The sequence below is a fragment of the Ischnura elegans genome, chromosome 12 (genome assembly GCF_921293095.1).
Source record: "Ischnura elegans chromosome 12, ioIscEleg1.1, whole genome shotgun sequence".
Lineage (NCBI taxonomy): Eukaryota > Metazoa > Arthropoda > Insecta > Odonata > Coenagrionidae > Ischnura > Ischnura elegans.
In genome coordinates, this window is record NC_060257.1 from 49,068,084 (window position 1) to 49,094,692 (window position 26,609).

General features: G+C 35.7%; 1 protein-coding gene and 1 long non-coding RNA gene across 5 annotated transcripts; one reads left to right on the forward strand and one right to left on the reverse strand.

Annotated features, from left to right (window-relative positions):
- Nucleotides 1-162: 162 nt before the first annotated feature.
- Nucleotides 163-24,889, forward strand: LOC124169087 (O-acyltransferase like protein-like). Of its 4 annotated transcripts, none has more exons than XM_046547565.1 (15): nucleotides 163-322; nucleotides 591-879; nucleotides 1,002-1,135; nucleotides 4,033-4,292; nucleotides 5,070-5,278; nucleotides 5,762-5,856; nucleotides 5,998-6,191; nucleotides 7,031-7,182; nucleotides 8,111-8,279; nucleotides 11,056-11,249; nucleotides 13,586-13,727; nucleotides 13,971-14,166; nucleotides 14,596-14,738; nucleotides 24,245-24,365; nucleotides 24,461-24,889. In XM_046547565.1, coding segments are annotated over exons 3-15 (1,911 nt in total). In that variant the 5' UTR covers nucleotides 163-322; nucleotides 591-879; nucleotides 1,002-1,134; the 3' UTR covers nucleotides 24,496-24,889. The 4 variants fall into 4 exon arrangements, with proteins under 4 accessions (XP_046403521.1, XP_046403519.1, XP_046403520.1 ...); XM_046547563.1 differs by having other exon boundaries at nucleotides 1,048-1,135; XM_046547564.1 differs by lacking the exon at nucleotides 163-322 and having other exon boundaries at nucleotides 407-879; nucleotides 1,048-1,135.
- LOC124169089 lies at nucleotides 21,625-22,594 on the reverse strand. The gene is made up of 3 exons (XR_006867030.1): nucleotides 22,193-22,594; nucleotides 21,919-22,079; nucleotides 21,625-21,835 (listed from the first exon to the last, which is right to left on the reverse strand). It is a non-coding gene; the product is annotated as an uncharacterized LOC124169089 (long non-coding RNA).
- Nucleotides 24,890-26,609: the final 1,720 nt, after the last annotated feature.

Consider the following 26,609-nt stretch of genomic DNA (forward strand, 5'->3'; position numbering starts at 1 on the left):
AAGCAATGCCTTCTTAAGCTAATTTAAGAAGGCACTGCTACAACGCATTCGGTACACCATGCTTCTTTTCCTCGAAGATGAGGCTCGTCCTCCGCAAATCAAAATTTACATTCTAATAATAGTCCATAGGCGGAACTGACGACTACTCGGCGGAAATTCCCGGCATCTCATCAATTTTAATGCGCCGACACTAAAGATTACGCCGAACGGCGAAGTGAGGCAGGGGGCGGCCGTAACGAATGTTGATTGTTGTTTATGTACGAAAGCCTGTACTTCAACTGATTTTCGTCATCGGGTGATTTCTGAAGAAGGATATGGTGAGGTAAGAGTTTTCCGATTTCGTAATTATCATTATGCAAGTCATGCGGGTACATCGCTAATGAGCCATTATTTAGGCGACTGTTTTCTTCTGCGCCTGAGTGGCTTGAATTGATCTGGGTTACTACAAGAGATGTTGACGGGACAACTCCGCGTTTTGACATGCCATTAAAACTGCCGCTTGAATTTTGAGTTACATTCTTTCGCATCGTGTGCGTCATTGGCCAAGGGATTCCATTTCGTCACAGCCTCATTCGTCGTATTTTTTGCAGCCATTTTTGAATTGTGAAGCATCGTGAATATTTCAAGAGGCTATCCAAAAAAATACGCTCCTGGGCCGTAGCGGTACTGCCTTCTCATCGTACCCATGAACTCTTCACCCATTCTTATGGAGAGTTAATGGAGGAAGTCTCAGCCAACGTGGTCGTCTGCAACGATTTTGAAATATTGACTATCCAACAGATGTCTTCGCGCTTCTTGTTCTGGCCACTGATGAAGTTTTTGCTTCAGCCGTGTGATTGATAGCCTTCATCGAAGTATATATGTGTTGCTACTTAAGGGGTAAGTGGCATTTGCTGTGGCTCTCGTGCGTTTCAACTTGTTTTTTGGAAGTACGAGATGAAAAGTGTAGTTTTCTTTCTAATTTATTTTAACTCAAACGTTTGGATATCATCTGGCGAAAGCATCAATGGAACTCGTCCAGACGCTTATGAAGCCGTTCTCTTGCAGCTCGAGAGACAGAGCAATTCCGATTGTAGAAGAGATGTTCGCGATCTCCTGATTAATCTCCATCGACACACCCCGTGGGCAGTTAAAAGTAAGAAAACTCAGTGTATGCATGTCTTTTAATACATATCTTTTAATTGCGTTTGTGTAGAAATGAATTTTGTGATTTACGCATGAATGGCTGTCAATGTTTTTTATGGGGCTCAGTTTCTTGGGGAGGGGAAATGACTGAAAAACCAAAAATCAACGGATATGCACCCTTGTCGCGCCCCCTACCTATGAGTGGCAGCTTTGTGGAACTCTTTTATGAGATATAAATTTTACGAATCATAAAAACTTCCTGAGAAATGTTACTGACAGGGTGATCAACATTTCCACAACTATATAATTGTGTAAGTGATGAAAAATGAATTTTGAAACCTGTTATTCATGCTTTTTTAAGCTGGAATGCCACCATAAATTTTCTTTTTCAACCCATTATGTAATATTGCAGGGGTGGCGACTTACAAAAAATATTGGGGGGCCCAAACCGGGGACCTTGCCCCAGTAAATTTTATAAGTAGTGAATTTTAAGTTTTTTAAGCATTTTAGAAGAGTCACATGATCAACATTATTAGTACCCTGATAACTCGAATCTTGATATTTGGGCACCACGGGGAAAATTGACTAGCCTGACACATTTTTTCCTCACATCTGTAATGAATTTTTGGGGGGCTCGGGCCCCCTCAGGTCCCATGGAGTCGGTGCCACTGTAATAGTGCCTCCGAATCCTTCTCTGAGTCTGAATTTTTAAATTGGTTATAAAGACTAAGGTTCATATTACTACAGTCCCAGATGCAAATATGAGCTAGGGAGGTACCCCGACAAAGGTATCTTTGTCAGGGTTCAAACTGGTCAGGCAAATTAGATAAGAATAGGAATTCTGGTAAGGAAAAACTTCAAAGATGCAGCATAATAGCATAATGGTGAAAATGCTCAATGAACGCTCAGAGCATTGCTGCATTCGAGTGGTGAATAAGGTGTGTTTTATTATTTGCCTTCAGAAAAACAGGGAAGAAAGCAAAGACTAGGTCATTGGGTAAAACTCTGGCTGACATGTACGTAGGTCAAGGTGGCTAAGGTAGCAATAGAAATGTGAGGAAATAAGTACAAAAAATAACCAGATTGTTACAGTAATGGAAATTCAAAAATAAGTTTTGCTTTTTGTGATGAGTTGAGTGATTTTTTATAATTTCATGTTTTTAGACAAATTTGTTAAAGACCTCTTAGATTTTACATTTTGTGTTTTGAGTTTTGACTGGAATATTGTAAATTATTTAGTTAGTAAAATTTATTTCACAGTGTAACTTGCCATTTTTTGTAGTGAGTCCCTGTGCAGGTTGGAGAAAAGTGTCGTGAAATTAGGAAAAAAAACAACTCATGACTTTGAATGCCTGCATTTGCCTTTGCCATTAACCAGAGAATCCAGCAACAGGGCATGCTCTCAGCCAATTTGAGCACTTGGCTCATAGTTTCTGAAGTTTAAGAATGGTGCGTTTTCGACCCAAACATCATTAGTAATTTTGGTTCCTGTTGGCATCAGCAATTTCCAGTGATAATTTCATGACATAATTTTTCTCCACCCTGAATAGGATTGCTTATCCATTGATATATGTACAGCCGTGGAAATTTAAAAATTCTGAATAGAAATCTGGGAAAAATTGGGGAAATCAAAAATGGATAGTTGTATGAATGCAGGGGCGGATCCAGGATTTCTTTCTGGGTGGAGGCACAAGCAAGGCTGAATCCAGGATTTTGTTCTGGGGGGGGAGGGGGGAAACTCAGGGATACCTTGTAATACAAACATAACCATAATGGAACCCACATAATAAGCCTGCTGACGGCGGTGCCCTTCGAGGCTCCTCCAGTGCAGATCATTGCCAGTTGTCTAACAGCCCCTTGGACTGCAATGCCCCTAGGCACGTGCCTATTTTGCCTTACGGTAAATCTGGCCTTGAATATACCAATTGTTGTGAAGGAATGATGCCACTCTAAATTCATCACATACCTGCAGATTTGGCCATGAGAATGGGAGTTTTGGGGAGCTAGGGGGAGCCTGGATCTCCCAACTTATATGGTAATTTGTCCAAAAAATATGCAAAACCTGTACATTCAAGATCTGTGAAAACAAAAACATCAAAAGTTTAAATAAATTTTAGACTTGTTAGATAGTACTCAAAATGCTGTTTACAGAGGCTAATTTAACAAATTTTCCAGGGGAGGGCTTCGGGGACCTCTGTTTCATTTAGGGTTATTCTGCAGACCTCTATTTGTAAAATTAAACATCTTAACTGTCCCAAGTCTGTATATTTTCTGCACTGTTGTAGTTGTAAAAAATAATCTTCATCTTCTTAAGTTCAATAACAGCATACATGCATATGGTACTAGAAACAAAAATGCAATCCATGTAAAACACCACATGTCAAAGATATCCAGCAACAGTGTATTTGCAATGGGGACAAAAATATACAACTCACTCCCAGAGAGCATCAAATCTACCGGATGTATTATTAGTTTTAAAAACAAGGTGAAAAAATATTTGTCAATGAAATCTTTTTACACACTAAGTGAATTTCTGACAGACAAGTTGCCTAAATGAATTTTGTTTGTTTATCGTAACCTGAAACTGAGATATGTTTTTTTCCTTTAATTTGCATTCCTGTGCCTTTTCCTTCAATGGTATCCTATGTTTTTTTCTCTTTGTTATAATTACTGTGTGACATTGTTTTTGTATGCCAAAATTTTGACGTACCCTATACATTACTAATTGTAGGCTATTTTATAACCTACTCTGTATATTGTCTACTGGGGATAATAAATTATATTATATTATATTCTATAGCCACTAAGCTCCCGGTGGGATTGCTGCCCCCAACATAAAACTCTAATCTCCGCACATGGATATGACCAGAATTTATTCTTAATATCCTTTGTTAATTGGGTTTCCAGTGTATGATGCTGGAGGTAAATTTCCAAGAGGCATCATCACCAGCATTACTAATCATGGTGGAAATCATTATGATTGCATCGAAGTGGAGAGAAGAAATGACGGAGGTATTAAATTCCAAGGGCAGTATTGTGTTGTGCCAATAGAAGTATTTGAGGGAGAATCCACCAATGGAACAACATACAGCTATAGTTCTTTTGGCTTCACTCATCACTATATTCGGCCCCCAAAACTTACACAATCACCTCAACTTTTAACACAGGTATTGTTCCAATGAAATGAAGCAAAATCACAGTATTTCCAAACGAATAAGTTTAATTGTTTTTAGATATTTTTATATTAATTTAAAAGTAACAAAATTTTTATATGAAAATATATACCAACCTTTTGACATCATAATTGTTCTCACTCCAATTTCGTTCCTCTTTTGAGGAGTTGATATATTTTTAATGTTTACACTTTTATCCTAAACATCATTTATATATATTTATATCTCTGTAGAAATGGTGTGGATACATGTGGTCATTCCAGACCGTTGGGAGTCTCAATATGCGGGAAGGAATTTTTAAAAATGAATATGATACATTTTTATCGTACCTCATATATAAATGCTCTATTAAAATTTTTTTGAATGATTTTGAGATGTTGAATAATGCATGTCCAAAGTTTACTGGTGTGTTACAACTCATGCAAGTGCAGTTAATCAGGGAAATTCAGTTTTTGTGAAATTAATCAATATTTATTAGTTTGGGTAAGATAAGGGAGATAATAATTGATTAAATTGCACACAACGGCTACAAGCAGTAATTTGGCATAGTCACTAGTAATTTTTGCATTTTTGATATGCATAAAATTTATTAGATACCTAATTCATTTTAGTACGATTTTATTCCTTGAATTTTTGAAATCAGAACTATGCATGTTAATTGTGGAAGAAAAATCACTGCTAAATTATTTTCTGCAAGTATTTACCACTTACATTTTTATTTATTCTAGCAATACGTACCTATGTACATGTTCTTTTTATTATTTTTACCAGAGAAACCTCAACTGGACTGATTTAAAAGAATTATTTTGGGCCACATGCATTCCCTCTACTTGCTCAAATGCTGAACTTGAGAAAGCTGTGAACACAGCTCTTGCTGAGGCTGTGAATGGAAAGAATCTAGTCATCCATGCCACAGTTAAGACAATAGACTGTGCTACCACTCCAATGAGAGATAGAACATTGTTTGAATATATGTTCTTGTGAGTTAAAATTAATTTTATGTTTTTCTTATAAGAGTAATATGAGTAAGACTTTTGTTCTTGTAAGTTATTCTAATGGCCGTTTTACACGGTACACGGAATTGCGCAATCTGACGTACGTGCAAAGGCGCAATCAAAATTGCGTCGTGTAAAGCGGCGCATTGCTAGAACACATGCGAGAATGCGTGGATGGGAGACGGCAAAATAGGCCCTGTTCTAATTTCGTTCATGCATTCGCGCAATTCCACGCCATTTTAGAAATTAATGCGGCTCTAACCTGTGCAATTCCGTGTACCGTGTAAAACGGCCTTAAGAGTTCTTGTAAGACTTTCGGCCTAAATCTCAGTAGGTAGTAGTAATCAAGTACATATGTATGTCAGTTTTGAGACCATTCATTTTTTGAGTGAATTGTAATTGTGAAAAACTTCACCACAATTGAAATAGGTGAAGAAATTTGCTGATTTTGACTCTGTTATTTTACAGCTTAACCTTCTTTTGCCTTTGCATCATATGCTTGGCTAGCTCAGTGTATGATTGCTATGCTCAACCAAGGACAAATGATGAAGGCAAAAGTCCAGGTAAATCTGTGAAACACATTTTCTCCCACCAAAACACCTTTTTTTTAGTAGTTTTGTCTACAACTTAGAGGGCTCATCGGTGATAATTTTCTGATATTGGGATATTTTTCATTTCTAATGATTTGAATTTTTATATTTCAGGGCTTCTGGTTAATGTATTTCTTGGTTTTTCACTGAAAAGAAACTTTAATGATCTTGTTGCTGAGCCATCAAAATCTGATGGGTTGAGAATTCTCTATGGGATACGTGTCATCTCAGCTTTATTTATCATAGCATTCCACCGAATGTTGTTAACTGGCTTTGCTTCCGTACTTAATCCTGACTTCATTATATCGGTGAGATTGAGAAATGAAAATAAAACTTGGTGAAAGGCATTTTTTAATCATGACAAATTAAGGAACGGAGAGAGTGCAAGCCATTATGAGTTTAACTTACGTTCTCTTAATGAACTTGCGGTCTCTCCTCTACATCTATCTCTTATGATGGAAGTGCCAGTGAAACAGGTCTTGAATTTTGATGGTTCGTGGATTGTTCTTCAAGAGTAATTTACGAATTGTTACTTTACAGTATTATCTATATGATAGTTCAAACAAAAATTTAGCCTGAATATTTTTATTATTGAAATTGAAATTATTATTAAATAAATATAGAAATTGCACATGTTAAGATAATTCCTATGAGGTCGATGAGGAAATTTTTGCCATTGAAAAAAAAGATTGAGTTATAAATATAAAGTTGAAAAAAGCATTTCTTCGCAAGAAATTTGTTAGTGTTAATTTTTTAAAATTTAACTAGCCGTACTAACGGAGAACCCTCAAAGATGCATTTTTTTCACAGAAATAAAGGATATGTGTATGGTTTTTGAATGCTTTTCATAATTTATTCATATCGTGGCAGTGGAATGAATGGTGACAATCAATTAGGATAATAGGAATCGTGAAACTGAAATGAAATAGCAAAAATGAGATAGTGAGTTTTGAATCCACATCTCTATATGATTATACTGAATGCCTCACCCCACTGCAGGTAATTTATCAGAAGTCTGGAAAATCCTTAGCATAGAATATAATTTCATATTATAAATCTTGTAATACAGACTTTCACATGTTTTATTGTTTATCATTGAAACTTTAAAAAAATTAAATATGTTAATTTATTCGATATTTTCTTGCAGATTCGGAATAAACCATCAGCCATGCTCTTTAGGAATGGTGAAATGGCCGTTGATACATTCTTTACAATTAGTGCCTTTCTTCACATACTTAGCATGTACAGGCAGCAAGGAAAATTTTCTTTTCTGAAAACTATATTCAGGCGTTATATGAGGTGAGTGCTTTCATAAGTAAGTAGCATGTATTAAGTTGTACATGTTTCATCTGTTATTTTGACTGCTGAGTAGTGAATGACTGATTCTCAGTTTCACCTTGAGCAATTATACTGTATTTCTCTAAATATAAGCCTCTCTTTTTTTCCTCTCTTCCACTTAAAATCATCTAAGCTGTATGTAACGTAAGAAATAATGCCGCATGATGCCAAATTGCTACACAAAGTATATGAAGGCATAGTGCTGAAATTGGTTTGCAGTGGACATGGCATGCAACTGGGAGGAGGAGAGAGAGAACTGTGTTGTATGCCTAGGGTGGCTGGCTGCTATATCAGAATGGCTGTAAATTATTCATAATGATGATGGTGATACAAAAAAAGGCCCATTCATGCTGTTTTCATTTTACTATCTTTTCTAATGCTGATAGAAAGAGTGTGGCTTTCTTTCACCGATCACCTAATTTAATTCTCTGTTTGAGGTATAGAAAAATTGGAGATTATTTGGAATTATCATTTATCACAGAAATTAGCATCTTGGAAAGATGTTAATTTCTTGATGGATATGGATATTCCTGATATGTATATTCTTCTTGGGTGTGGCATAGGTTTTGGCTACTTATTACTGTTGTTTCTTTGATCCACTCACTTAATTTCTCATTGGGGTATGTGCACTTGATATAGGTTGACTATAATGCAAATTTTTGCTTACAAGTCAAGTTTATTAGCATTATGATGGTTAGATATTTATTTTCTCACTGTAAGTGGGGATTAGTAACAGTCTGCTATTATGGAAGATGCCTTGAAGCTTTGTAGCTACAAAAATTGTTTTTCAAAATATGTGGAATTAGGTTCTTATTATTAGGAAAAATTATTTTATTGATGTGCAATGACTAGTGATATCCTGTACTAATGTAAATTGTGTTTTCTTCAGGCTGACCCCTGTTGCTTTAGTTGCCATTTTTACCGAAATCGTAATGATAGATAATATGATGGGTTATCCTTTATGGAAACATGCAAAGCACTTGATTCAGCGCCCATGCACTCGCAATTGGATTGCTAATATGCTTTATATTAGCAACTTTAAAGCTGCTGATGAAATGGTAAGTTTGTTCCTTTTGTTGTATAAAGTTCTTTGTTTTAAATTTATTGTATTGATTCATAAATTACTTTAGTTTGAATGAGTTTTCTTTTTATAAGTAAAATTGGACATTGCAATATTTCCACTGAGTTTTATTTTGACACTATGCATTTCATTGCTACAAACAACATTATCAAGTGTTTATGTTGTTTGTAGCAACGAAACGCATAGTGTAAAAATACAACTCAGTGGAAATATTGCAATGTCCAATTTTACCTATGGTAAGAACTTCCACCATAACGTACCTAACATCATACTGGAGTGTTCTTTCTTTTCAAAAATTTGTAACTTGAATAACTTTTAAAGAACTTCTTAATGATTTGTCATGTAAAATAGTAGTTTAAATGGTGGCCATTATTTCATAAAAAATAGTATTTATGGATGACCATTTTTTTAAAGCATGGACAATTATAGGAAAGCAAATATTACCTTGCAACTATGACAAAAAATTGAAAAATGGATAAACAAAATTTTCAGGGCGCAGAAAATCGATGCCAGAGAAATATTAAAATACTTTTATCAAATATCATTTACTATATAATGTATTTGAGTAGTTCATAGCAATTATTTTTGTAATAATAAGGACAAATGTAATGTAAATGTGTGACAAAACTACGTACAATATGAATAATTATCCTTTAAAAGACTCTGATGGTTAATTTGGCCTACAATTTTGCAAGAAGTTCTAGCTAGTAAGCTCAGAAAATTGCACCATATGTTTATGATAGAAACTCCCGGAGTCAGATTCATCAATATATATTACTAGTTTACCGGGCAAACTTTGATTTGCCTTGTAAATTATTTCGAGTGAATACTTTGATCATCAAATAAAAAATTACTAACTTATTGTGTGTGGGGATGTGGTATATTACTCAAAGAGGAATGGGGCACTGTGAACGCTGACGACTAAAAATAACAATACACTAATACTCATTTTCTGAATTCATTGTACTTATTATCTAAATCAATAAAATTCACATTATGACACATTATGAGAATTAAAAAAAGAAACATTATCAGTCTCTTAGTGCAATGGAGTGTACGATATTTTTAGTGGGTCCATTTTCAGCCAACACAAACAAACTGGATGGTTTGCCCACGCGAGAACATGCCACGAATAATTGTCCATGTGAAAAACACGTTGTACCTAAATCTAAGCCACAAAAAGACTTTGTTTGGCCTTGTGACTAAGTGACTGTCATGTCAATGCCAATGTAATTGGAAATTGAACCCGTTTGAATCCAATTGGAGCCTCTGTCGCAATAATTCGGATTCATGGTAGTATACATCTGCTCCTTAGAACTTTCCTTTCAAAATGCGAAAATTTCAAATTACAAAGCAAAATACTAGAGATCCATCCTTCAGTTGGAAACGGTTCAATGGCATGCTTGGCAAATCCAATTACATAGTTCAAAAACTCTGCTGGATAATTTACAGCTTTGTTGGTATCGCAAACTGTATTGATAGTAGATATTTTGAGCTACACAAACAGTGCTGATGCTGTTCAAGGGACAAGTACATAAGTTGAAATGCTAAAATTTCAGCATTTTTATGAATGTTTTTTTCAAAATTAACCATTAATCACGTGGGGAATGAAAGTCAATTTCAAGAATAAGAATGTGCATTTTTTTTTTCTTTCCATTGGTATATACTTCAACTAAATTTTTTATTGCAATAAGCCATTATCCCCAATTTAAATATGCAAAGGAAAAAGGGTCTGCAGGCATTAATAATGAATTTCACATGTAATTCTTATGGAAATGATTCAGGACCAATTCCAGGGCCTCATGGGCCCTGCGGATTAATGAAAAATAGTTTACGTCCTATTCCCAAACCTACTGAATACACACACAAAATTTCATAGGAATCGGTCCAGCCGTTTCGGAGGAGTTTGGAAACAAAAAACTGTGACACGAGCATTTTATATATCTATTAGATATATGTATTAAGAAATTTTTAAACTGGTATCAGAGCATGGGCATACCCTGCGAGGGACAGGAGTGGGCAGCTGCCCCCTGTAGAAGCAAAAATCGCAAATTTCTTTAAGGAAAATAATATTTTTTCAAGCAAATAATTTTAAAAACTAATAAAGAGCTGTTACAGTTTCCTTAAAATGTTGATTTCATTCACCTTTTCCATGCGTAAATCTTACCTACAACTTGAACAAACATGGCTTGCCCTCCCCAGTTTTGATCCTGGGTATGCCCTTGGATCAGAGCTACCAATAGAATGTGCAAATGCGTGATCCTAAATGGCCCTGAAAGTTGTTGCAATAAACTTTTCATGCATTCTAAATCGATGGCTGTGCTTTAATACATATAATTGCTCTTGATTTAATGCAATTGAATTGCATCAAAAAACTAAGTCCTAGACCTAGGTTACAATGATAGTCATAAAGGTCTTTGTTATTCTCTATCACATGGCCCTAAAAGAAAAAATTACAAGTATGTACTCCTGTGGTAAATAATTCTATCCCATAGGCAATGTTAAATCTAAAAATACTTCTGCGTTAGACTGTATAGCATACTTGAAAGCAAAGTAATCCTCTGGAAAACCTGTAAATTTCAGGAATATTTTAAATTTTGAAACAATGCCACACTCTGGCTTGCTTAAATGTAAGTTTGAAATAAGCAGATATATACCATTTATTTTTTCACTGCCATATTGCATGTCTTAAAAATTTTATTGGTTGTATTATTTATGAATGCATACTCTTTATTTTCTCTTTTTCTGTTTAGTGCTTAGTCAATGCTTGGTACTTAGGTGCTGACATGCAGCTATACGTGCTCTCTATCCCGGTGATTCTATTGGTGATCAAATACTCCTCTGTTGCCAAGTATGTATTTGGAGCACTTGCTTTTGTATCAATTGCAATACCATTTGCAGTTGCATTGGTTAGTGATGCTCCCCCAGTTCTTCTCTCCATTATCGAGTGAGTAATAAAATGGTGTCATTAACTATTGTATAATGTGAACATTTCATATTCATAGCATAAGTAGGACCACAAATTATTTCTTGGATTTATGTCTGCCCTGGTGAAAATGGAAGTGTAAACAAAATGTATAACGTAGCGGATGGAACGGTCAATGAAATGGAAACCAAGCGATAGTGGAGCGTAAAAGAGGCGTAAAAAAAATGGAAAAAAACTGTAAATTGAGACAACGAAGCGGAAGACAGGAGCCGTGAACTGTAGAAGAAATGAACCGTATGGAAACAGAAAATGAACGTAATGGAAATGGAAAAAGGAACCGTATGGAAACGGAAAAAGGAATCGTATGGAAATGGAAAAAGGAACCGTGTGGAAACGGAAATTGAACCGTATGGAAACAGAAAATGAAAAAAATGGAAACATTTTCCTCACAGAAAAATAAAATTTTCAGGCAAAATCATGGAAATAATCATCAATATCAGGCTCCTGTATAATGAAAAGCAGGAAAATTTTTTGAAAAAAATGCCATTGTTGAGAATCGATCCTTGGACCTCCGGATAGCAGTCGCTTGCGGTGACCTCCGGGCCACAACCCCATCTTGGTAAAAATGGACTTTCTAAGGATGTATATTAGTCCTGTAAATGTTCAAAAATACTTTCACCGAAAGTAAAATTAAGTTTACTACAGATCTTAAGAGAAGCTTCTAAGTACACTGAATCTGATGTTACAGGGATGGTTTTGATGACTTTGCCTTGATATAATGGCATAAGGTAATGAGTAGGAAATGAAAATAGGTAAGTGTATACAAAATAGAATTAGTTATTGAGAGGCTAGTATGACACCTTGATTGTAATAGCATCTAGATGGAATACTGGGAAAATTGCATAATTTTTTTGCCCATTTTTCAAATTTTGAATGATAATAATAAGTATATTAAAATGCAATTAAAAGCAAAAGCGGTTCATTTACTGTTAAGGAAGAAGCAGGGAACAATTTTCAAAATGCAGGGAGATGAAGAAGAGACTTACTCTTCGTTTACATGGCAGGGAGGAGTAAAGAAGCGTCTTCCAAGCGAGGATCCAGTTTGTGGAGTGGATTTACGCTTTGTTTCGTTTGCTACACGCTCTGGGAACTGGCACATTTACGCTAAAGAACAAGGCAAGGAATGGTTTTGAAAACGGAGGGGAGAGGAGGTGGCAGTTGTCTTTCGTTTCCTCTGCTTCGTTTACAGTAAAGGACGAAGCAAGGAATGGTTTTGGAAACGGAAAGAAGATGAAGCAGCGGTTGTCGCTTCCCTCCGGTTCTTTGAGCTAAAGGACGAGGCAAGAAACGGTTTTGGAAACGGAGGGGAGAGGAAGCGGCAGTTGTCATTTCCCTCCATTTCGTTTACGTGGCAGGAAGGAGTAAGGAAGCGTATCCTAGGCGAGGACCCGGTTTCTGGAGTGGATTTACGATTTTTTCGATGCTATATGCTCCGGGAACCAGCACATTTTCGCCAGGGTGGTTGGCAATGGTACTTTGGATCTGGGCAGGATTGTCTTTTTCCTTTATATTATCATCAATCTAATTAATTTGGGTGTGTCTCTCTCAAATTTGTCTCCTATTTCTTGTCGTACTGTTCCATTAAGTTCTGTATAGTTTTTTCTTCAAAATCTATATGCTTATGGATTGACATCCACACAAAATTATCCATAATAAAGGTTTTTTCCACTTTTTGCGCCGTCGTAACTGATGACAGTAATTTTTGTATTACTCATGAGTAATGACGCATGTGTCTTTATGACCAAAATCACTTTTGTATATGTGCAGTTTATTTTCTGTTTTTGAGTTCATTTGTTGTTTGTTTTATTTGTCTGTGAGCACGTTTGTTTTTCTTTTGATTTTTATTTTGCTGATGTGATTAGAGATAAATAAGGGATTGTTAAGAGGAGAGCATCTTGAAGTGGGTGTACAATAAGATTAAGATTAAAATACAGTGTCAAGTGATATTTATATTGGATTTAATCGCTGTGATACGTTAGTAATGAGTGTGTGTAATGCAAAAAAAACTCTCTTTCTTTTCCCTTTAAATTTGCAAAATAAAATAAAGAATTTCTTGTCCCTTAAAAATAAAATCCAAGTGGTAGTGTACTGCTGCAATCTGCATGAATTATTTGCTTACTGTGACAATGCAACTCGCTAATCCATATGCGTCCTTATCTACGTGCTACCCCTCAAGACACCTCAATAGGCATGTGGCTGGAATTGCTAGGACACCTCTATATTTAGTGATTCCTCTGTACGAGATGGTATTTGATGAATTTGTAAAAATATTTATATTATTTTCTTCTTTACTTCAGCCGCAGAGTTCATCCTCTGGTTAGGTCTCATGTTGAAAACTTGTATTGGCCAACATATTGCAGAGCAGGTTCTTATATTGTTGGACTGATAGCAGGCTACCTTTATCATCATATACAGTTGAAGAAATTTAAGCTGTCTGAGGTAAACTGACACATATATCTGGAAAATTTCCTATTGAAGGCATTTAATCTGTAAAGCTTTAGAATAACTTTAATGGTGAATTTGTTTATTTCTTGGTCACTTGAAAAATAGACTTTCTGTTTACAATTCACTGGATATAATGGATGGTAGTTAAGAATATTGTAGTTAAGTTATTATAGGCATATATTATGTTTTAAATAGCTGTAAAATATGGATTCCTCATTTATTGTGCTTATTTTTCAGACTTTATCACGGTCATTCATATTGCTGACAATAAGCTTTGTATGCTGCTTTGTGCCATTGTATTATTCAACTTCATTTCATGATAAAGGGTACTCTTACACTCCTTTGGAATCAGCCCTCTTTGTGGGTTTCAATAGATTTTTATGGGGTGTTGGAGTTGGCCTTTTCATACTGGTCATTGCAACAAGAGCAGAAGGTGAGTACATTTTATATTTGGGCTCATAAAAAATACAATATCTACATTAAGTCGAAACAAAATTCATTATACTGTGACTAATAATGCTAGTTTCACATTGCTCTGTAAATGAAATATGTGGTATCAGACTATTATTTGCTATCCTTGTTTTACTTGTATTAATTCCATTGCAGAGCATATCAATTTGAGGGGCTTGATCCCTCTTTTGTACATATTTGCAAAATTATTATCTTGTAGTTTCTTCATTAATTTTGAAATGGTAAAACATGCTTATGATAATTGTGGATTTTAAAAACGCATTGTATTTTAACATAAGGAATACATTAGAATATTCTGTTTGATAAGGAGAGATTTAAAATAGCGTGAAGTTTTTATCTTTATATTTTTAAATAAACTGTACTAATGTGGGGTGTGAACCCTTAATTTCAGGTTTTCTGCACAAATTTTTAGGACATAAGTTCTTTATATTTCTGGGGAAGATAACATATTCGTCTCTCCTTGCAAATCTTGTGATAAATGTTTACTTTCTTGGGGCCAGCCTGCAGCCTATTTACCTGAGCATCTCATACTATGTGAGTATTTATACAGTAGAATCCTGATTTAAGGTTTTTCAGGGGGGACAAAATTTAAAACACTAAATGCAGAAAAACACTAAATGAGGACCTGCCATTTTTTGAGATTTTAGAGTGCATGCTATGTTTGGAACAGCTTTCTATAAATATGAAATATAATTTTAAGTAATTAAAAGGAGTCATATGCAACAATAAACATTTTTCATCTATTCAATGTGCTTTTCCCAAAGAAGGTTGGAAGAAACTTTTCAGAAAACTGCAAAAAATGGGGTGTAAAATTAAATATTATAAGTAATTTGTGGATATTTTAAGAATAAAGAAAAAGTTTTATCATAACAATTATCTTAAAAACATCACAGTCCTAGGAGCTGACCAATAGCAAATGTAAAAAAATGCACAGGAGGCGTATGATGAATTTGGTGATCAAATGGGCAACGTTTTCAATTTTCTTTAGAAATTCAAAGTGAAAAAAAAAAAATGTAAACCAAAAATTAAAGTAATCCCAGACAAAAAATACAATGCATTAGCTTTATGCCTATTCACAAATTCAGTATTAATTTGAACACTTTTAAGAGAGAATAATTATACTTTTAAATAGTTATATTTTTTAAAATCTGAGATTTTACTTTGCTTTTTTTGCCATAGCTGAGAAGCAGTTCATTTTCAATAAAATGGATTGATTGTTCTCAACAGATGAAAAGTGTGATCTTAATTTCTCTAGTCCAACCACTGCCTCTGAAATGGTAGTCAGAACTGCCTCATTCTCATCCTCACTGAAGTTAGAGTCTGTTTCATTTGATTCACCACAAATTTCACCTATTGGGGCAATTTCACTGGTCTGTCATCACATTCAACAAAATCATCAAACGATACATCAGAATTCAAAGTTCATTCATTACCATCCACTAAAATTTGTAAATCACAATCTATTTCAGTGGTATTCAAGAACCCCGCTTTAGTGAAACAGATTGTGACTATTCACACTTTCCCATGCACTTGCAATAAAATGGATGGCCTGTATCACATTAATTTTGGCTTGTTGTTGCCCACAATTTATTGAGATAATTGCCTTTCTTACTAATACATTTCTCAAGAAATGTGTATCAGGAGAATGTGCACCACATCGGTCAATAAATAGGATTATTTTTCGTCATCCGATCCCTTTTTGGCATCAAGGGATTTCGAAAAGTCCTGGAATAAATCTATGGTAATCCAAGCCTTTTTGCTATTAAAGTACCTGCGTGGTAATAGTCAATGACAATGCTTGAAGCATCTGTGTTTACCAAATTTACCAATCACCACTGTTTGCAACTTTTCACTCCCATCACTATTGCAACAAAAAAGAACTATCAACCTCTCTTTGCTTAGTTTGCCACCATGGCACTTTTCACCTTTAAAAGCTAGTGTTTTGTTTGGTAGAAGGGGATAGAAAAGCCCAGTTTCGTTGTCATTGAAAATGTTTCTGGGCTCATAACCTTCAATTAATTTCCCTAGCTCACTTTTCCAGGATTCCACAGTTTCTTCATTTACACTGCTGCTTTCACCACACACACTTTTGATCACCAGTCCATGTCTAACTTTGAATCTATTGAGCCATCCGCTGGAAAATCATCAGCAACAAGTCTCGTAGCTATTCCATGTGCTTTCTCCTTCAGTATAATGCCATTTATGGGTAAATTGCTAGCTCTAGCTTGCTGAAACCAGGGGAGTAGGTGGCTCTCTAGTTCCTCAAACCGGGACATTTTTGAGTGCTTGCGACGCTTAGATAAAACACCCAATGATGTGGCTTTTCTTAAAATTGTTTCCCTTTCAATCATGATTTTGTTCAAGGTTGTAACTGGTACAAGCAGCTTCTTCGCCAAGTCAACTCTCTTCAAGTGAGGATTTTTATCCACCTCATCAAAAATTTTTCTCTTCTCTTTGAAGCTTAGAGATTTCCTTTTCGAAGCCATTCCAAAATCAAAGTCAGCAGACTATGCTCTCAATAAGCCAATGGCTTCTATGAGACTAATTCTGGTCAATCTGTTGTGTTGTGAAAGAGTTTTTCCTTGTATTTTCTGTGGTTTCAGTTGCCTCAACACTGCCGACTTGATCACAAGCATATGATTTACAAAGTCACCAACTCTCTTTTCTGAAGCACTTCTCACTGGCTTCAAAGGTGGTTATACAATGCATTGTATTTTTTTTTATCTCTCACACAACTTAATAAGCGTATCCTGCCAACCATCCTAACTCGTAAGTACAATAATTTTAGCCTTTGGGCGAAACTCATCGTAATTCAACTCTCCCACTTTTTGTGCAGCCGTAACTTGAGATTTTCTCCCCCTCCTCCTTCCAAGTTTCAATATAGTCGAAGCTCATGAAGTCAAGTATCAATTCCATTTTCGAATTAAAAAAAAATGTCGATATGGAGTTTAAGTTATGATTGGCCAAAAGTTATTTTTACATACATCCCAAAATATTTTTCGAATTCTTATTAAGTGCCGTCTACCAACCAAATTCGTACTTTGCGTGCATTATAACTTTCGACGTTTTCTCCATGAGATCATTATTTTTAGTCATATTGCAGTATAAGAGATATATTAATGGCGTTAAGCTGACGTCAGAGTTTTCTTGGCTAAAATTTTTACTGTTGTTGTCACCACGGCACTAGTAGAAGTTGGACATTTTCTGAAGAAAAATGGAGTTACGGCAAAATACCACTGGGAATTTTAGTGTGGATGGTTATCAACATCAATAATTCCATTTATACGCATTTCTCAGAGGTTTGGATACATTATTTGACAATTTTTTTCTACATAAGTGAGGTGTAAGCGGCGATATGTACTCGAAAAATCGTCATCATTGCATCATTATAAAAGAGGAGTGAAATAAAGATGTTTCATTTAGAAAAATAGTGACTATTTTCGAATAGTAGGACATTAGTGACGCAAGAAATAATGAAAATACCTATAGCAATCAATTTTGCATTTCCGGAAAATTTAACTCCTGTTGTGCACGTAAATTTTTTAAGTGGCAGCCAGTTCTACGTTCATTTTTTTTCCACAACCCTATTCTTCCGGGAAAATTTCAACGATTTCACGCGTTACTTACCTTATCATCATTGTCTTATAAAGAAATTAAGAAAATGCAGTTGTATAATTATGTATGTATTACCAAGACCATGGGCGCAGCTAGGAATTAAAGCTGGGGAGAGGGGGTTTTGGTACAACTAATACCGGTGTGAGTGGGGGTATGGAATACCCACCAGGATAAGCAGTAGGTGCAAAATTAATAAATTGCGGAATTTTAAGATAAATGGTTCAAAATGGTGAGTTTTACGGCTTTCTGAGGAATATTTTATTAATCCTTACACTATTCTATTAGTAATATGTATCAAACCAATTAAGTAAAATGGATTAAACTTAAAATTTCCCTAAGCTCTGGAGGGAGTTTTATCCCCCGCAACTCCCCCTCACTGCACCACTGACCAAGAGCAAACCCTATCTTAATGTCATATGCTAAATACCTATGCTCAATAATTACACAACAAAAATAAGTATCTTCATGTGACACCTTATGGACTCTCATCCTATTCTTAACTAATGCCAGTGACATTTATCAGTGATGTTTGAATAATAATTTGTATAAACTGTTAAGAAAAAACGTTTACTTGGGTAAAAAATCTTTTGTTGCGAAAAATTTGACGACGCAAAATGCAGAAAAACGCAGAATGTGGAAACGCTAAACAAGGATTATTTTTACATTTTTTAAATAGGGACCTCAAAAAATAAACCTTATATGAGGAAAAATACTGAATGCAAAGATGCTAAATCTGGATCTGACTGTATAATAGGGTGGTTTCCTATTATTTTTTTATTGCCTAAATCGAAAGATTATTACTCCTGGAGTACGTATTTCACGTTTTTAGATTTTTAAATGACGTTATCTATTTTTCGCGATCAAATGAAAAGTGAAAAATTTCAAGCGCGCGAAAACGCGACGCGTAAGTAGGACTGAAGGGAAAAAGTCCATGCGACGCATTTCTGGTTCCCCCTCCCACCTGGTAGGTGACCTTGATCGAGGCTCTGACCGCGGATAGGACGCAGGATGCTAGCGGATAGCTGAGTACCTTGCTGAATGGTAGCGCTTGGCTTAAAAAAGGTTTATTAATACCTTATCAAGCGAAGAAAACTTTCCGACCTTAGCCAGTTTTAATAGGTGATTATTAAGACATGTTTCCCTGAGCTCTGTGCCTCATGCATGCATTGGTAGCCTCTGACGATGCATAACTCCTATCCTCTCGTGTAGAAACTAGGTCCCTGTGACGTCACGTGGAGTGGAATCGCATGGGCGCCAATCTGGCCTTTTTCAAATGAGGATAGAATTTGACCCTTGCCATACGTCTAAACCGGTATTTCAAAAACCAAATAATTTGTGTATTATGAATACACTAATGGTGGGTAACGAATCGCTATCAATGCCTTTTGTTTTCTTTGATGAAGGAAACTACCCTATTGAAGTACTTTTTGGTTTGAAGTACATATAGGTTTACATGAGTTTTAAGTAGTGGAGGTACCATAAATTAAACTACACTTATTCTTTATTAATTTGCTATTATCCATTTTTAAATTCAACTTAGGTCCACAAACATTCATGTAACCACCATTTCAATTCACCCAAAAATAATATGTATACCAGTGTTGTTAATTAGCCTGCAAAAATAATTTTTCTAATGACAGAGAGCAAAACAAATAAGGGTGGTCTGAGTTAAAGTACAATTTTGACAATGGCAACCAAGAACTGTTGCCCTACACTCCTACTACCAATGCAAACTTTAGGGGTGGTCAATTATATTTCCTATTTTCCATGGTACAACAAATATCTTGTGAATGAAGCTGTTAGAGAGGTGTTTCTTCTTGTTTTTGTCCATGTATGCTGAGTTAGGTCATTGAAAATGCATTCTTAGTGCCATGTATTCATTAAGTCAGTGGCATAATTAGGAATATGCTTTGGGGGAGGGAGGGGTCTGGGGGGTGCCCCCCTCCAATTCCCCAGGCGACGGGAAAATTTTTGAAAGCTGGCATGCCCGGAAATACATTTTACACCATTTTGGCACTTAAAATTTAGGTTTCCCTCATAATTCTGCAGGAAATTATCCAGCAGGGAAAACATTAGTATACTATAAAATTTCCTGAGGCTTTGGGGGGATCTACCCCCTCATTCCCCCCCCCTCCTTAGTTACGCCACTGCATTAAATTTTCTTTGGCATGTTCGCTGCTCGAATATATCACTACATTCACCATGCAAACTGAGATTGGTCTTATCTCAAGACCGATCTGAAAATAGAAAGTAAGCTGACATGGTACAATGCATTTTGCAACATATCGATCTTCACCAACCGATTCGGCCATCCTTCTGTTTGCCTCCCTAACATGTGGTTAGTTTTTGCAGCGCCTATCTTTCATAAAGTTTAGTTAATCCAGTTTCTTGATGCGGATTTGAAGGCAATACCATCAACATTTGGTCAGGCATTGCCAATGGCAAATTTTAACTGTTATCTGGTACTTGCATAATCAAAGGTTCAGAGAATACTGGCTGAGATTATTTGCCATTATTTGAGAATATATTAAGTCAAATTCTATCTTAGTAGAAAATTTATCATGTGCCTCTTGGAGAAATGTAGGATGTGAATGCCTAGAAAGGTCATGAGTGGTCTTTGGTGGGAAGTTATCATTTCAATGAAAATGATTCGATAAGTAGGTAAGTTTCGGATGAGCAAAGTCACCTTTGAGTATTATGGTTTTATTTTAGAACTAAAACCAAGCACCATGCTGCAGAAAAAAATAGCCTTGTGAAAGAGTGTGGTCATTAAATGACAAAGAAGAAATGCTGTAAGAAGCTGAGCTCGATCAGCTCAATGTGTTTACTATTCAGAAGAATTTCAGTTGGCCTGAGCCGAGATTTCAGGCTAATTTTGAAAGGGAGCTCACCCAGCCTGCTCTCAAACCGCTTCATTTCCCAACTCAGGCTGAGTTTGCCAGACCGATCTCATCTTGGTTGGTAAATGTAGTGTATGTTGTGCATTCTGTGATGCTTTTCTATTACTATGGCTTCTATCAATCAGCGCCATTGCAAATATTTTCTCAAATTGCTGGACATATTATATAGTGAGTTTACTTCAAAATTGAGATGAGCAGATAATAGTGGCATAATTCTATATCTTGAATACTGCAATGAATGTCCCGAGATGTTGCAATTGTCATAGTACTGAGGGATGTTGAGAAATTCCACCTCCCATTCCACCATTAATCTGAAGCACTTAAGTGTTGATGAAAACCTTGACATCCCAAGTCCAGGTTTTTCTCAAGCAAAGCTAATGGAAATAAAGAGGTAATTATTTGGTTTGTTTTTTTTGTCTAAGTTGCATGATTTCTGGCATCTCTTGTTGAAACTTGATCTTGATAAGAGTAGTTGAAGATCAGGTAAGTAAATCTCTTTCTTCATAGATGCTTGGTGCATTCATTCTGAAGTACTTATTGGGATCTATAGATACACCCAAGGAGGAATGAAAAGTCATTATGACATCATCTTGATGTCATTTTCAAGTCATGGCTTGGTAGTCACGGTGACCTCAAAATGGTCCCGTGAAATGACATCTTTCTTGACTCATGATGATGTCAATATGACCTTAAATGACTACCCATCATTTTGACCTCATTTTGAACTCACTTTGACTATTTGTGACCAAACCTATTTGTTCTTCTAATAACAATTCATACTATAATTTCTGTATTTAGATTGTCATTTAGGGATAAATTAAACACTTCAGATATGAAACTCAACCTCTATTAGGATTTATTGCAACAAAAAACAGATAGATTTTACAAGAAGAAATTCCTCAGGATTTGTTTTTAATTTTCCTTTTAATGTTCCTTTTCTCCCTCTTCAAATAGAAATCGAGAAAAATCATCTACATTGGCCATTACAGTTGATTCTGTTGCATTTCCTTTCCCTTCAGTTGCCTCTAGTTGCTTAAGCAATTTTGTTGAACCACCGCTGAATCTTTGCCTTCTTCTTAATTACTCTACCCTGAGGGAAATTCTTCCATCGTGGGACTGCAAACAAAGGAAAAAATAACATCAAGAAGCTGAAAGTTTCTAATTTTGATGATACATTAAATAGAAAAATTGATACTAACCGCAAATAGCCTTATTGATGTAGGGTTTGTTGAACATAATTTTTCCAAGCTCTCCATCCCAATTGATGCAGCGAGCAAATTCATTTGTACATATATTTCTGGTCACATGGGCTGAAAACTCCATCAGTATGATCAACTGCAATTTGTCTAAGATGTTAAACCTGTGAGAAAGGAAACCGAAATAAATTTCAACTTTAACATATGGCACAAGAAGGGAAAATAGAAGGGTTAATTTGATGGATGATGTAGAGCGGATAACAGTCAATTTACTCACAAATGATTTGAAGAGAGATGAGGTTTTTAGGAGCTCTTCAAAGTTGTTTAAATCCTTCTCGTCATCCAGAGAAGTTTTGGCATATTAGCTGCTTCAAACATCTCATCTTCTGGAGCAATATAAAGCAAATTTTCATTTCCTTTTCCTCTCTTGTATGGTTGCAATCTCTTTTCTCGTTTGTAAAAACAAGCGTAAATAATCTGAGAAATGGCACATTACAGTGAAACAAACACTCCATTGTTGATTTCAAATGAAGACCGATATTTATTATTGGCTATTATTCCCGTAGTGACGCACGTACGAGCTCTCACCGATATTGAAAACGAGGAGAAGCTTAATTATTTCTTACGCAATCAGCGACGATGAGTTATTTAAAAAAACCGCGGCGCATTCTAGTTTAGAAATGGCGCGTCACGGATTTCCTTCGAAATATTTTGGCGAAATAGGTTCGTTCCCGGGGACTTTCTTGCGGTAAAAGCGAGTAATAGACCATTTTTAAGGAACAATTATCATAAAACGTCATTAAATCTCGGACGAAAATCGATAAAAATATCGAGAACAAAAAATCACGATGAATATCATCCAATATCCATTAAAATATCACGATATATATCATCCGATACAAACATCGAAGCCCATAAAAATCGCCTACCGATAAAATACCACGATATATCATTTCATAAAAAAATCTCCAGCCCGATAAAAATTTGCCTTCAGATAAAATACATCACGTTATATAATTCGATGAAAAAATACCTCCTATTTAATATCGCGATGTACCATACATTAGTGAGTTTTTAACGCACCGATTTATGGTCTAGCATAAACGAAGGCCAACCCTATGCATATTCTAGCCATAAACATTTTCCCAAACTAATTTCCCGATGCCAAAACATGATAATTTTTTCGCGCGCGACGACGCGATCGGGTGATAAATCACAATGTTTTATCGCGGCTGCGGCTTTTATGAGACAATAAATCGTGATATTTTATTCGAGCAGCAAGTTTTATTGGACGATATTTCGTGATATTTTAGCGGTGGCGATTTTTTTATCGGATTATCTAGCGTAGTATTTTATCAAATGGCGATTTTTATCAGGCCCAATATTTGTTATCGGATGATATATCTTATATTATATCGAAAGGATATTTCTACCTTATAATAGTAGTTCCGTATAGTATTTTATCGGAAGACTATTTTTAATGATTCCGATATTTTTAATGGCTCAGTTAATTTATCGCACCCGATATTTTTATTGGACGATATATCGTGATATTTTATCGGTTCCAATATTCTATCGGTCCCGATTCTTTTATTGGGCCCTATTTATCGGACAATTATTTATCGATAATGTACAAAACTCAAATTAGTATTCCTGATTTAATTAATTATCGCGATATTTCACGATATATATCGCCCAGGGCAAGTGGCACAGTCACGTCTTGGGGTACCAATAGGGGAAGGGAAGGAGGGTAGAATTTTAAGGGGCGCCGCCTTTTAAATTTAGGCCTAAAACCTGGCTATGCCACTGAGTGACCTATTGGATGTAGCCACTGACTATTGGCAGATGGGTCCCAGGAGTTCAAACCTGGGGTGAAACTTTGGGTTCCCCAAAATTAATAATTATCTGTAGAACTAGCCCAGGGAAAGGAACTGGCCCCCCTCCTTTAGGTGTGATATTCGCATTCGCGGTTTTGTGATTAAGTGTCAGGGGTGAGCTCTACCCTCACCTTTCCAAACCAACCTTCAGGTTGGAATGCGGGGAGAGTGAGTATCGTAGAGAATATTTGACAATTTTTTTATAGATTTTTACTTTTAGTGAAAACTTGTACAAATGAATTCAAAGTCAAAATGATGTCACTTTGACATCAGAATGACCCGCAAAAAGTCACCTTTACAGTACTGACTGAATAGTGACTTTTTGTGGGTCATTTTGAGGTCAAAGTGATGTCATTTTGACTTTTCTTCCTCCTTGGGCATCTTCCATTATTTACGCTCTAATTTTATTTTTATTTCGGATTTGCTTGTATGTGCTTGACTTTTTTTTGCAGGTGACCTCATCAATTCTTGATATCTTCTTCACTTATATATTGGGATTCTTCATATACCTTTTTATTGAGCAACCATTTCGGAATCTGTCAGAATTGATATGCAGTGGATTCAAAACTAAAAGTAATTTGAGTCCCTCTAATATTTTATTCTATCTGTGAAGTTTACTCATCCCTTGTTCATTTGAGCATAATGGTAATATTTACTTTGCTTTTCAGGCATAACAACTCATCCAGCAAAGAAAAGTGAATGATTTTAAATCAGGGATTAATGAATAATTCTTGAAGCAGAATGAATTTTTGTGAATGTAGTCATTATTTGTTGTTGTATTTCCAAGAAAGTTTTTTTCGTTTTTTTTAAGGCTTTTTGTATCTTTTTCAACTATTTGCTTTTCTATTTTGGAGCTAAGATTTTGAATTTAAACGAATCTGTTCTAAAATCCTATTTGCTAGTTTAATGGTAAATGTGATTTTCCTTGGAAATGATCAATCAGTTATTAATATAAAATTGCCTATAGATGTGTGAAGGTTTTTATGAAATGATTTTATCAGATGATTTATTATGCCGAAGTGTGTGTGAAGAAACATGTGATTCATTATTGTATCATGCAATCCATTCAATATGACAATAAACATTCTTTTGTATAATATATGTTTTAATATTCCTTTGTTGTGATAACTATAAGGCAGCATATGTTGATGTAAAATAATGACAGCATTCTGAAGCAGTGTGGTTTTGAATATTTTGTTGTTGATGCGAAGCTTGCTGATGATTTGCATCCAATGTTTTGCTTCTGTGTCTTCCGGCTGCTACACACAGTGAATGATCATGCCATCATTCACAGTATCACGTGAGCAAAATACGTGTCCTAATTTTCACTGAATGATCATGTGCATGACGGTTCATTTGCTAATATTTCTGTTATACGCGGTGAATTATTTCATTCGCATGATCATTCAGCATAATCATTCATATGATTTTTCACCCTGTAGTGGCCTTTTGAAAGCATCCACAGGAAAATCGAAAGATTAGTAAATGCCCAATTATTATGATTATACTGTCTTCTAATTATCATGAAATCTCTGATTCCATGGAAAATTTTCATGGGCATTAATAATCATGGATTGTACAGTGGTCTCAGAGTGACACAGATAGTCCTACAACAATTTATATGAGAATTAAATTGATAAATCCAAGTAATACTAATTTAATTATATGTACAGTAAATTTTGGTTATAATGCCATGGGACGTGGCCTCTCTCTACAGGCCATCCAGAAAAATCCATTCTTTGTAGGGAAGCTTATCCCACTGGACCAAGTGGATTAAGTGGCTAAAATTTTGGCCCAAAAATCTCCTCTAACTTTTAAGTCGACTGCATGCCCTCACTTTGTGGCTAATTATGGAGGGAGGGATGAGAATAAGTAAATCCTTTATTTTACAGGTATTTTATAGGTATTTTTATTTTATAGATATAGAATCTGTGAATCGAAACAAACTTGCCAAGTTATGTTTGTAATGGGCAAAAACATATTCCATTTCATTGTACAGTCAACTCCAAAAGTAAATGTGGGAAGCTCAGCCGCGCCACTCCTAGGACCCAGCTCGAACCACGTCAAATTCGCATGACAAACTTTCGGATGTTGGCACTGCATTTGAAAAAAGACGCGGTAAGAGGAGTTGGGGGTGGTTGGGGTGGAAGAGAAGTGGGATGAGGAAGCTACGAACTGCGAGAAGTCCTTTGGTTTGCGCCGTATAGTGCGAGTTGAATGGACACTACCTTTCGAGCTATTTTATCGGCGACAAAAATTCTTTCGTGGACTAAAAACATACGAGCGAGATCCCAGGCAGTACGATCGCAGCTGGCACGAGTGACGAAGCTAGGAGCGAGGTAGAGAGCCAGGAGGAGAGTAGCGAGGCAGGAAAGGAGAAAGTTATCAGGAGAAAAGTGTATCCACCGATATGAACCTGGTCGGCACCATTGCATATTTTCCGTAGAGGCGTGTGGGACTCGGAAATAATCTTGCATAAAATTGTATTCACAACAAATTTCTCAATAGCTGTTGGTTAATCAAGAGTATCTTTTAATAAATAACTGCAAATTGTGCATTTCTACCGGCAGATATGTTTGTGACAGCACATAATATCAGTCAAACTACTCCATAGTAAAGTAAAACCGACAACTGATTTCTCAGGGTCGAGATATTAAAACTGAACTGCCGATAGTATTTTTATTAATTAATATCTTTTAAAAAATAATCAGGCTTTCAATGCATAGCTTGCTTGGAGAGCAATAATAATATTCCCAACATGATCCGCCATAATTATGAATAATTCCAACTTCAAGAAACGTTTAGCAATTAAATACT